Here is a 12,429-nt window from a genome sequence, read left to right on the forward strand (position 1 = left end):
TCCTACATATGAATGCCAATGACCCAGCCATCTCCTCACCCCTCTCACCTTTGATTAGACTTTGCCACTTCTGACCCTCCATCCAAGCTGGAAATCTCCTGTTCCCCTCCCATGTACCATAGATTTTCATAAAACCAGCAGCTCACCTCAGGTCCAAATGGATAAAAGTCAACTGTTGCATGCCACTTTTACGTAACTGTGAAACAGGAGGCACAAGCTCACTTTGTGCTGCTGACTCAGTCTTGAAGTTAGGGTGTAATTTGAATAAATTTTAAGAAAGTGAGTATTCATGGGATGTAAATGTATTGAAAATAGATAAAGTTGCCATAGTCCCAGGTGATGATAGGCTCCTCCTTTGAGGAGGAGAGCTAACTGGTGGTGATCTAACCTGAGGATCAGCACACCTTAGGCAAGGGATAAGATTGAAAAGGCGGGCCATGATGAATAACCTCAGCTAGTATGGGAATCGAACCTGCGCTGTTGGCATCGCTCTGCATCACAAACCAGCCATTCAGCCAAGTGATCTAATCGACTTACCATTGAAAATAGAAACACGCCGGTGGACAGTGAGAAGTCCGACGTGTCCCTGTAATACTGTGGACTTAACCACTATGTCTCAACCTGCTGTCAGAAAACCAGGATTTCAGCTCCTGTCTAATTAAGCACCCCCACCCCAACCTCACACACTTCCCGCTCTTACAAACCCCATTAAATACTGCCTACTATGAGTGGATAAAAATAATACTTTCAATAGAATATCAACATCAACCATGTTTCTACATCCTGATTTAAACATTTTCATTGACAAAATGTATAGGAACAATATAATGGGATACAAATCTGGCTCAAACATTCTGAGAATAAAAATATTGTGCAAGGTGGCATGGTGATTAGCACTGCTGTCTCACAGCACCAGGGACCCGGGTTCAATTCCAGCCTTGGGTCACTGTCTGTGTGGGTTTCCTCCAGGTGCCCCAGTTTCCTCCCACATGCCAAAGATGTGCAGATTAGGTTAATTGGCCATGTTAAATTGCCCCTTAATGTCAGGGGGACTAGCAGGGTAAATTCATGAGGTTTTGGGGATAGGGCATAGGTGGGATTGTTGTCGGTATGGGCCGAATGGTCTCCTTTTGCTCTGTAGTTATTCTATGATTCTAGGTGTTATGGTCTGTGTTCGTGAATGTTAGACAGGTATATGTTAGAATGGTTAGCACTAATCAGGCTGTTGTCAACAAGTTTTATTTAGTAGTGCAACAGCATCCTCTGGAGTTTTTGAACTTAATCCAAGGTATAATCGCCAAATTCAAACTTGATTGAGTGGGACTAAATCATATTTATTTGGACAACAAAATTTTTAATTGGACCCGATTCACCCTTGTTTTGGATTTGGACCAACCTCTCCCATTGAAAGTAACAATAGCTCCTTATGGGCTCTCTCACGCACAACAGTGTTTTGTTTGTCTCAGAAAAACTTTGTGCGGAAGCTAACGTCAGCAAAGGGAGCCGGTGTTTTGTTCACTTCCTTCTGGTTGATAGTGAGTTATGGTATGCTGCCAGTTTTCAATGTGCTTTAATTACTGAATGTGAGGACTCGGTTAGCTCAGTTGGCTGGATGGTTGGTTCGTGATGTAGATCGACACCAACAGTGCAGGCCCAATTCCTGTAGTAGCTATCATGAAGGCTCCGCCTTCTCAACCTTGCCCCTTGCCTGAGGTGTGGTGATCTTCAGGTTAAATCACCACCAGTCAGCTCAATCCCCCTCATCTGGGACTATGGTGACTTTACCTTTGCATATCTGTATACTTTTTACTGCAATCTGGTAGATATGAGAAATATTTTAAAAACAAGTCTTTCAGAGGAGAGGAAAATATAAAATACAGAAAGATATTTAAATGAAAAGATGAATTGCAATTTGTTATTAATGTTTGAGCAATTTAAGAGTATACATTGGTGCAAAGATGGTAGATTGCAAATGAAAGTGAGACAAATGGTAAAAATCGAAATATAATTTTTTACCAAATGGACAGCACAGTGGCACAGTGGTTAGCACTGTTGCCTCAAACCTCCATGGACTCGGGTTCAATTTGAACCTTGGACGACTGTCTGTGTGGAGTTTGTACATTCTCCCCATGTTACATTGCCCCTCAGTGTTCCAAGATGTGTAGGTTAGATGGATTAATGGGGTAAATACATGGGGTTATAGGGAAAGGGTGGGGGAGAGGGCCTCGGAAATATACTTTTGTAAGAGAGTCAGTGCAGAGTTGATGGGCTGAATGGCCTCTTCTGCACTGTAGGGATTTTATGATTCTATCATAAGAGTTGCAAAAGATCATTGTTTAAAGAGATCCATGAAATGAGAACCCAGTGGCGATGCACAGATTATATAAAGCCTGAAAGTCAGTGTTGATGTGGCGTGCAGATCGGGCCGGTGACAGGATGCCAGATTATGTTTGTTGGTTGGACCCCATTTATAATGAACAGGTAGGCTGCCAACGCTGATCATGCTCTCTCTTGAGGAAGGTGGAAAAACTGACAGGCCAAATGCATATCATAGGCATGCAGCAGCATCTAAAAAAGAAGCCTGGGAGGTTTAGGGATTAAATGGAGCAGAAGATTTTGAAAACACAACTTTTTTTATGAGCACATTTAGCCAGAAGTGGATTTATAGTCAGTAGGGCCCCCCGACTGCAACCTCACCCCTCCCCATCCACCCTCGCCACGCAGAACACAAAGGTGGAAGCCACAAAAATACAAGTTAACTGTGCCAAAGCCTCAGACAACCTCCTGCTTCTCATTCATGTTTTTGTATGTTCATTTTTGATCTTGACCTGTTGTGCAACCTTTCACAATGAGGGATATTAAATACTATTCAACTAGCTACATTGACTGAAGGGTCCCAAGGCTAAAAAATAGGTTTCAGCTTTTCAAAATGCCACACAGGACAAGATGTTGAAAGCCAAGGACCATCATACACAAAACGATGAGTGCCAAACACCTATCTGTTAAAGCAGTGCCTTTCCCTTGGTGCCCTGCAATCAAGCGGAATGTCATGGGTGCACTGCATAAACTATGGAGGTAATGAAACATACACAACCATAGGATCGGGACAGAGATCTCTGCCCCCCCTACATATAAATGCCAATGACCCAACCATCTCCCCCCTCACCTCTGATTAGCTTTTGCCTCTACCCAATTATGACAAGACAACAATAACTTACATTTAGATATTGCCTTCAACATATGAAATCATCCCAAAGAGCCTCCATGAAACATTTGTCACCGAGATGGTACCAGCAAGTAGCCCTTAACCATTGAGTGGGAGGGGAGGGGGGAGTGGTGTGTAGGGTTGTCTGGAGATTGGGCACCCCGATCTCTGGGGAACCAGCTTTGCCAGTGTCCTTAGGTTCCCACTTCAAAAATGATATTGGAGAATTCTGGCTTAAGCCCGAGAAAATATGACATCAGATGGAAAAAAGTATTGGTTCATGAAGAATGATTTTGGGAATGTTTTAAAGGAGATATATCAGACAGAGAGTCGGAGAATGCAGAGAGGTTCGCCGGAATTCTACCACTTCGCCCGCCACGGAATCAGAGCGGGCGAGGGGCGGACAATGGAAATGTCCGTTGATCGCGGGCGGGATCTTCTGGTCTTGGGTCGAGCGAGACCGTAAAATCCCACCTGTTGAGAGAAAATTCAAGAGCTGGGCCCCGGGAAGCTGAAGGCATAGTGAGTACTGATGGGTGGGTTAAAATTGGGGATATTCAAGAGAATAGAATGAGAGAAACAGCATCCGAACAGACAGGGTTTCTGCACACAAGGCATTTGCACATCGTAAACTGGAGTACGCATGAACTGTCAGGGTCCATTCACAATATTACTCCATAAAACAACTGGCGCTGATTCAAGGAAATGGTTCACGGTTTGTCTTCAAGTGCTATGTCAGAACATTCAGTGTTACGCCTGTGCTGACCTGCCTACCGTGTCCAACACTGCAGCAACAAAGTCAGGGGAGTGGGCTTGCACTGCTTTAAAAGAAGTTCAACATGAATTTCATGTTCAAAACACACAATATGTTAAACAAGCAGTGTGCTGCAGCAGGTAAAACACCAACTGCTTTGTGTCTCTCCAATGTTACAAACATATCTGAGCAAATTCATACCAAATACCAAAGGAGACTGGAATAACTTGTTTCCGGAAAGAACTAAGCAAACCACCAAACCAAAGAATCTGGTGAAGGAGTTATCGACCTGAAGCTTCCATTCTGTTTCCTCTGTTTCTCACTACTTGCACGCCTGTTGCTGACCTGGTAGAGTGATTCTGCTCTGTTGCAGGCGCCTCGGCCTCGTGGTCTCACACGCGTGCCTGCTGACAATCATTACTTACCTTCCAGCTCTTTAGTTCTCATCCAATCAGAGTCTAATTCCACTCTGTATTGATGCTGATTGGCTCACTTTGTCCACCTTTCTTCTTCATTAGTGGGTCAGTGATGTTGGGCACATCTTCAATATGGCACCCGGATAGGCCAGCAAACTATGTCCTATCAGGCCTGCCCAACCACAGAATACTGTGCAAAACACCCGGTTGCATAGATAATGAGGTTAAGGAAAGATTTGGCATGTTTTTACACTGGCCTCCACTTCCCAGCTCACCATTGGGCTTAAGCCGGAATTCTCCAATATCATTTTTGAAGTGGGAACCTAAGGACACTGGCAAAGCTGGTTCCCCAGAGATCGGGGTGCCCAATCTCCAGACAACCCTACTCACCACTCCCCCCTCCCCTCCCACTCAATGGTTAAGGGCTACTAGCTGGTACCATCACTATTTCCTCCCCCCCCACCCCCCCTTCCCACCACAAGTGAGTGACACAACACTATGGGGTCACCAAATGCCCCCCTCCCTTTCAGGCCCGTGCAGGAGCTCCCCTTTGGCACTGCCAACCTGACACCCTTGCAATACCACCCGGGTTATGGTAGGGTGCCAGGGGCAGTGCCTGGGCACTACCTAGCTATTTTCCTAACCACTCAGGAGATTCAACGACCTCCGAGCCCCCCGACATGTCCATCACAACTAGTCTCCATTTGTGGAGACCAGCAGTGATTCTCGCCAGGTTCCCACTGCTAATCTGGTTCACACCCTCACTGGGAGCTGGGAAAATCCCAAAAGGGGTTCTCGCTGACCATGCTGTGGCCCCTCTCCCATAATTCTCCGGCCCCAGCACAATTTGTGCATGAACGCGCAGGGCCGGAGAATCACGCCCCAGATCAACTTCCAGCATTCCCTATTGCAACTGGGATCCCTCTCAAACTGTATTACCAGTGAACAGGTTGAGGACGTAATAGTGGCTGTACTGATTGATAAAATTCATGTTGAGGGTTCTGAGAATTTCAGCTCAGTTTGAATATTTCAATTTGGCTCTTGTCTGTTTCCGATATAAGTAAGAAGTTTAACAACACCAGGTTAAAGTCCAACAGGCCAAGTTCCGCACACACGAGGATGGCCTCAACCGGTATATTGGGTTCATGTCACACTATTTGTAACCCCCACAGCCTGCCTGGACCTGCAGAGTTTCACTGGCTGTCTTGTCTGGAGACAATACACATCTTTTTAGCCTGTCTTGATGCTCTCTCCACTCACGTTGTTTGTAGCTTAAAGACTTGATTAGCTGTAAGTATTCACATTCCAACCATTATTCATGTAAATTGAGTCTGTGTCTTTATATGCCCTGTTTGTGAACAGAATTCCCACTCACCTGAAGAAGGGGCTTGGAGCTCCGAAAGCTTGTGTGGCTTTTGCTACCAAATAAACCTGTTGGACTTTAACCTGGTGTTGTTAAACTTCTTACTGTGTTTACCCCAGTTCAACGCCAGCATCTCCACATCATGACTACCTCCGATATAAGTGCCAGCCGATAAAACCTTGGTTCACCAGTTGCGTTTCCTTTACCCAGTTATTCTCTTGCTACTTGCTCTGTTTACAGCCCTAAGCAGGGCTGAAGTAAGACAACAGTTTGACCAATTGACTCCACAGTGCTCACTGAGAGAAATCTGCTAATAAACTGGAAAGAACATGAGAGCAGAATGTAATAGAATCCAGGACTCATATCACTGAATTGTTAAAAAACAGTGTGCGGAGGTTAAAAGTATTCAACATTTAGAAGGAAAAATGATGAAAGAAGAGTAGAACAATGAAGATCCAATAAAGAGAAATTTGTATGAAACCGGAACAGCCTATCGGGTTTGTCAAATAAGGAAACCTTAAGGAATAACCTCTTCAAGCCTAAATATGACTGATGGAATAGATTACTTCTCAGTCGAATAAGTGAGGGGGCCAGAAGGAGAAGCATCTGTTTTTTAATAGCCAACTGAGAAGAGGATCTATTCAAAGCCAAGTCAATTTGATTTCATGTGCAGCCCAGCAGAGGCTCTCTCTGCTCATTTGTTTAAATTTAATCTAAAGTTCAGAAATTCCAAACTACAAAATTATCTAAATCCTCATCCTTCACCACTGAAAATTTCACGTTTCTCGCAGAAATTGCTAACCACGTTTTGCCTTGTAACTAAAACTTAATTTTGAAGTTTGTTGTTGCAGTGTGGTCGATATAAATCCAAAAAGTGGCCACAGGCCATTCATCATGTTAGAAAATTCCCTTTTCAACATCAGCAGAAGATACCTTATTACATTATGCATTATTTGATTAACGTGCGCGCCTCATCTGCAAGGTGTGTCAACCGAGATATAAGAGCTAATGTTTTCAGACTGCAGTCCCGTTGGCAGCCATTGATCCAATGGATCGAAATGGAGGAAGGAACACCTATTAAAGGAAAGGAAATGATTGCCAGTAGAAGTGAGATGCGTTTGAACTTGATGATGGAAATGAACAATAGGTGGGTTCAATAATAGGTGATCAATCTACGGAACCAGATTTATGCTCAGGGAGAAAGTTGAACTCATAGCTCATGGTGACAATCCCATTGCCACTGTCCATTTTGCTGTTCTGCCGCCTATCGATCAACACCCCCATTTAAGTGTTTTTATTAATGACACGCTTAGACAGACATTACATGCTGATTGAACGCAGATTAGACACTAAATTAGACACAGGGGAATATACAGTAAACAATTATCATTAAACAGCACACCATACTCATGGGTTAGAAAGCAGGTGTCATTCTTCAGCCTGCCTTCTGTGGCTAAATTGGAATGCTATTGCGAGTAAGTAATTATCTTTTGAAAAACACATAACCACAGTGCTAGCCAGAGAGATGGATGTACTGTGTTTAAAGTCCTTGGTATTCTTTTTTAGGAAGCCATTTCCAGTTGGGGACCGTGTTACCTTCAGCGGAAAAGACTGTGTGTGTCAGCATTGTTCTCATACCTTGGTTACCACGTCAGAGCCCATAAAGATTCATGGACCCAGTCGTAAGTTTGTCAATCCTTTAATTCCTTTCTGGTCTAATTTCCTTCATATGCTCTATCTTTCCTCTTGCATCCTCACTTAATAATTGTCTCTTCTGGATTTACATGTTAATTGGTAACTTAAAAATTCCTTTTGTTACACAGAACAGTTAACCTCAGGGAAAAAAAAATTAGGAGTGGCATTTGTGATAACTGAGATCTGCAAACTAATTTACACATGTAGAGCTGTTCTTTACAATGACAAGTAACACATTAAAAAATTAGATTTTGAAGCAAAAACATGACAAGTACCGCTTGGCAGGTTGTAATGGATTGGCTGCCTTGATGGGTGGCCTGGGTCTGTGGGGGAAGGGTGTGTGTTGCAGGAATGGGTTTCAGACTCTCTGATATTTTCCAGGTTTAAAGCAGTCACCACATCTGTCTTTCTGCTTGGGAAATGTCCCACATGTGTCCTACACAGGTTTGTTGTGGAGAGGATAGTACTCTGCTGTAGAGAAGGTGCATCATTCTACAGACATCAGAGCTAATTACACTAGTCTGTGTGTTACGAGTGTGCTTCACTCCAAAATGGTCTAATTGAGGAGACATAGGGCGGGATTTTACGATCTCGCTCAGGCAAGGCTCATAAAATCCCACCCAAGGCCAACGGGGTTCTGGGGATAGGCCCTGATAGAATTATGGTCGATGCAGACTCGATGGGCCAAAAGGCCTCCTTCTGCACTGTAGGATTCTATGATTCTATAACAGATACGGTCATCACTGAATTAACTACTCCCTTTGCCAAAGTATTTCATGTGCTAACAATTAGTGATGTAAAGAAATTTCCCTTAACCTCGCCCAGAAACTTCAATAAAAGCAGCAACATGTCTGTCTGGACAGAAATCTCATCTCCCAGAAAAATCATTCAAGGTTTATTTGACCTTTCCACAACCTACAAATATTTGCTGTGGGTGTGTTCCCTTGTTGGCACGATAGTGGCGCCAACAGATTAAGCTAACTCCTCAACAAAACCTCCTTTTGAGATCATCTCCTTTTAACAGCTGACAGACAAATTCCACCTCATCCAGCATGACCATCCCCAATTCAAACATTTCTTCCAAACTAAGGCAAACACACAAATAAACTTCAATGTGAACCAACCCTGTTGGGTTTCAGGAAAACATTCTGGGCTTTTTCTTTTCCGCAAGAGATTTAAATTGGCTTTCCACTCTTGACCCAGGGACTATCGCCATGTCTCCGGCAGTCTCTGGTGTTTGAAGGGATCAGCAGCAGAAGGCAGGGAAATTGCACAGGGAAGCCCTCTCACCCTATTATTTGCCTGTGGTGTGACAGTAAAGGGGCAGCATGTTGCCTTTCCTACTGGGTGGGAGAAAGAACATGCAAGTCAGGGTGGGAATGTGGAGGGTAGGCCTGCCTGCTCAACTTTCCCAAATTTTTCCCGACTGGACCACTAGAAGTAGGTAAGATGTTTTGAAATTTGGTGACATTTTATGACAAATCCCAAGTCTGACAGAAACATTTTAAGTAACAATTTAGATATTATTAATACTATTAGTTGTGTTTAATTATTTGAAGTAGTTTCATATAAATAATTGTCATATTACTTAGCTTGTTTGAACATCTGGAAACAATAGATAGCTGGTGAATGGACAACGTTACTTTTCCTGCTCTGGCCAACATGTGACTCCAGATCCACAGCAATGTGGTTGGCTCTTATGTGCCCTCTGAAATAGCCAGTTCACGGGCAATTAGGGATGGGTGATAAATACAGGCCCAGCCAGCAATGCCCACATCCCAAGAATTGATAAATATATATGTACTCGATAGGATATTCCCTCAAATATGCAATCTTCTACAAAATGTTCGCTCCTATATGCACTGCATCATAATTAAGGTGCTCCAGTGTCCATTAGGTTTTCATACCTTCTCTTAGTTTAATTTGCAACCTTTCTGATCTCAGAGGAAAAATTTAATTTCCTTTAAGGTTAAACTTTACAAGTTGACTTTAGGATATCTTCCTCAGTTGCCTGACAACTGGTAACCAAGGGAAACCCAAAAATGTCACCGGTCATATCGAGATCCTGAACTGCTGGGTTGTTGTTTAGCCAGGGCAGGATACAGCTGTTACCATTGTTTCCTCGTTTCATTTCAGTTTCAGACTTCCTCTCCATTAAGACATTGTGCTGAACCAGCTGTATTTCTAGTTTTGATCCTTTATATTCAAAGATCAAAGTATTTTATGTCCTGGTAACAAGGAAGAAAACAGTTTAAAGCATTTCCTCTTAAAATGTATATTTCGTCATTCATCCATCCATACATTTGTCCTAACTTTCAAATTCTCCCATGTTAGGAACAGGCTATTAAAATTATTATTCCATCTGTTGTCACAGTCAGGGACATTAATTAGATAACTTTGTGTCTGTGTGAGATATTCCATGCCCCAACTCCCTTAACATAAAGACATTTCTCCTAACCTCTCTCGTCAACCTCTTGGTGAGCAGCACAAAGATCCTTTTACTGCCTCCCCTCACCCTCAACCAGAGGAAATAATTTCTTTCAACTGACCCATTGAAAACCCTTCATTATTTTACTGATCTTCTTTCAGCCATTTTTGTTCCAATGGAAATAACTGGAGTGCCTCAAGTCTCTCCTTGTAACTGTACGGCTGGATTTTCCCAATTGAGTCACAGTTGCCAACGATGGCCTCAATTCTGAATCGAGAACCCGGAAGTGATCATGGAGGGTCATCGGACACAATCTTCCCGGAGATGACCAATTAACAAGCCATCAAACTCAAACGGGGAGTTAGAAGGGCAAAAAGAGGTCACGAGATATTCTTGGCAGGCAGGATTAAGGAGAATCCTAAGGCATTCTATTCATACGTTAGGAACAAAAGAGTTGTCAGGGAGAAAATCGGACAAAGGAGGGGAATTATGCTTAGAACCCAAGGGAATAGGGGAGATCCTAAATGAATACTTTGCATCGGTATTCACGAAGGAGAGGGGCCTGTTAACCGGGAGTGTCTCGGAGGGAGGTGTTGACCTGTTAGAGAAAATCTCCATTACAAGAGAGGAAGTGTTAGGTTTTTTAGGGAACATTAAAACTGACAAAGCCCCAGGGCCTGATGGCATCTATCCTCGACTGCTCAGGGAGACGAGAGATGAAATTGCTGGGCCTCTGACGGAAATCTTTGTCGCTTCTTTGGACACGGGTGAGGTCCCTGAGGATTGGAGGATAGCGAATGTGGTCCCGTTGTTTAAGAAGGGTAGCAGGGATAACCCAGGAAATTATAGGCCGGTGAGCTTGACGTCCGTGGTAGGGAAGTTGTTGGAGAGGATTCTTAGAGACAGGATGTATGTGCATTTAGAACGGAACAATCTCATTAGTGACAGACAGCATGGTTTTGTAAGAGGGAGGTCGTGCCTTACAAATTTGGTGGAGTTTTTTGAGGAAGTGACAAAAACGGTTGATGAAGGAAGGGCCGTGGATGTCGTCTATATGGATTTCAGTAACGCATTTGACAAAGTCCCACATGGCAGGTTGGTTAAGAAGGCTAAGGCTCATGGGATACAAGGAGAAGTGGCTAGATGGGTGGAGAACTGGCTTGGCCATAGGAGACAGAGGGTAGTGGTCGAAGGGTCTTTTTCCGGCTGGAGGTCTGTGACCAGTGGTGTTCCGCAGGGCTCTGCACTGGGACCTCTGCTATTTGTGATATATATAAATGATTTGGAAGAAGGTGTAACTGGTGTAATCAGCAAGTTTGCGGATGACACAAAGATGGCTGGACTTGCGGATAGCGAAGAGCATTGTCGGGCAATACAGCAGGATATAGATAGGCTGGAAAATTGGGCGGAGAGGTGGTAGATGGAGTTTAATCCGGATAAATGCGAAGTGATGCATTTTGGAAGAAATAACGTAGGGAGGAGTTATACAATAAATGGCAGAGTCATCAGGAGTATAGAAACACAGAGGGACCTAGGTGTGCAAGTCCACAAATCCTTGAAGGTGGCAACACAGGTGGAGAAGGTGGTGAAGAAGGCATATGGTATGCTTGCCTTTATAGGACGGGGTATAGAGTATAAAAGCTGGAGTCTGATGATGCAGCTGTATAGAACGCTGGTTAGGCCACATTTGGAGTACTGCGTCCAGTTCTGGTCGCCGCACTACCAGAAGGACGTGGAGGCGTTAGAGAGAGTGCAGAGAAGGTTTACCAGGATGTTGCCTGGTATGGAGGGTCTTAGCTATGAGGAGAGATTGGGTAGACTGGGGTTGTTCTCCTTGGAAAGACGGAGAATGAGGGGAGATCTAATAGAGGTGTACAAGATTATGAAGGGTATAGATAGGGTGAACAGTGGGAAGCTTTTTCCCAGGTCGGAGGTGACAATCACGAGGGGTCACAGGCTCAAGGTGAGAGGGGCGAAGTATAACTCAGATATCAGAGGGACGTTTTTTACACAGAGGGTGGTGGGGGCCTGGAATGCGCTGCCAAGTAGGGTGGTGGAGGCAGGCACGCTGACATCGTTTAAGACTTACCTGGATAGTCACATGAGCAGCCTGGGAATGGAGGGATACAAACGATTGGTCTAGTTGGACCAAGGAGTGGCACAGGCTTGGAGGGCCGAAGGGCCTGTTTCCTGTGCTGTACTGTTCTTTGTTCTTTGTTAGCCTCCAGGAGCTCCGACTAATCGCGGATAGAAGTTGGACCTGATGGGCCCATTCAGAGGGCCCACAACTAAGAATGTTGGTGCTGCTGAGGCAGGCAGGAGAGTGTAAGGGCACTTCAACATGGAGACACCCTCAGTTGCCTTCAGAAAAGTCAACAAATAATGAGACTTGAGATTGATAGGGCCACCAGGATGGAGAGAAAACCACACCACTGGAGAAATGATAGACGAGTTTGCAGTCAACCATGATCCCCGTGGCCCTGTCATTAAGACCTGGAGCCACTGACCCTAAACACCACCCCACCTGCTATTGATGGCCGCCTCCAAATACCTGGCGGGCTTCACACT

The 12,429-nt window shown here is 44.3% G+C and overlaps 1 protein-coding gene across 1 annotated transcript in view; it reads left to right on the top strand.

Moving 5' to 3' along the window:
* ablim3 (actin binding LIM protein family, member 3) overlaps nucleotides 1–12,429 on the top strand; it is a 276,638-nt gene that overhangs the window by 134,039 nt on the left and 130,170 nt on the right. The window contains exon 4 of the mRNA XM_078231125.1: nucleotides 7,305–7,420. Within this exon, the coding sequence (XP_078087251.1) occupies nucleotides 7,305–7,420 (116 nt within the window). The remainder of the gene's footprint in view (nucleotides 1–7,304; nucleotides 7,421–12,429) is intronic.

This window comes from Mustelus asterias, chromosome 16 (genome assembly GCF_964213995.1).
Source record: "Mustelus asterias chromosome 16, sMusAst1.hap1.1, whole genome shotgun sequence".
NCBI lineage: Eukaryota > Metazoa > Chordata > Chondrichthyes > Carcharhiniformes > Triakidae > Mustelus > Mustelus asterias.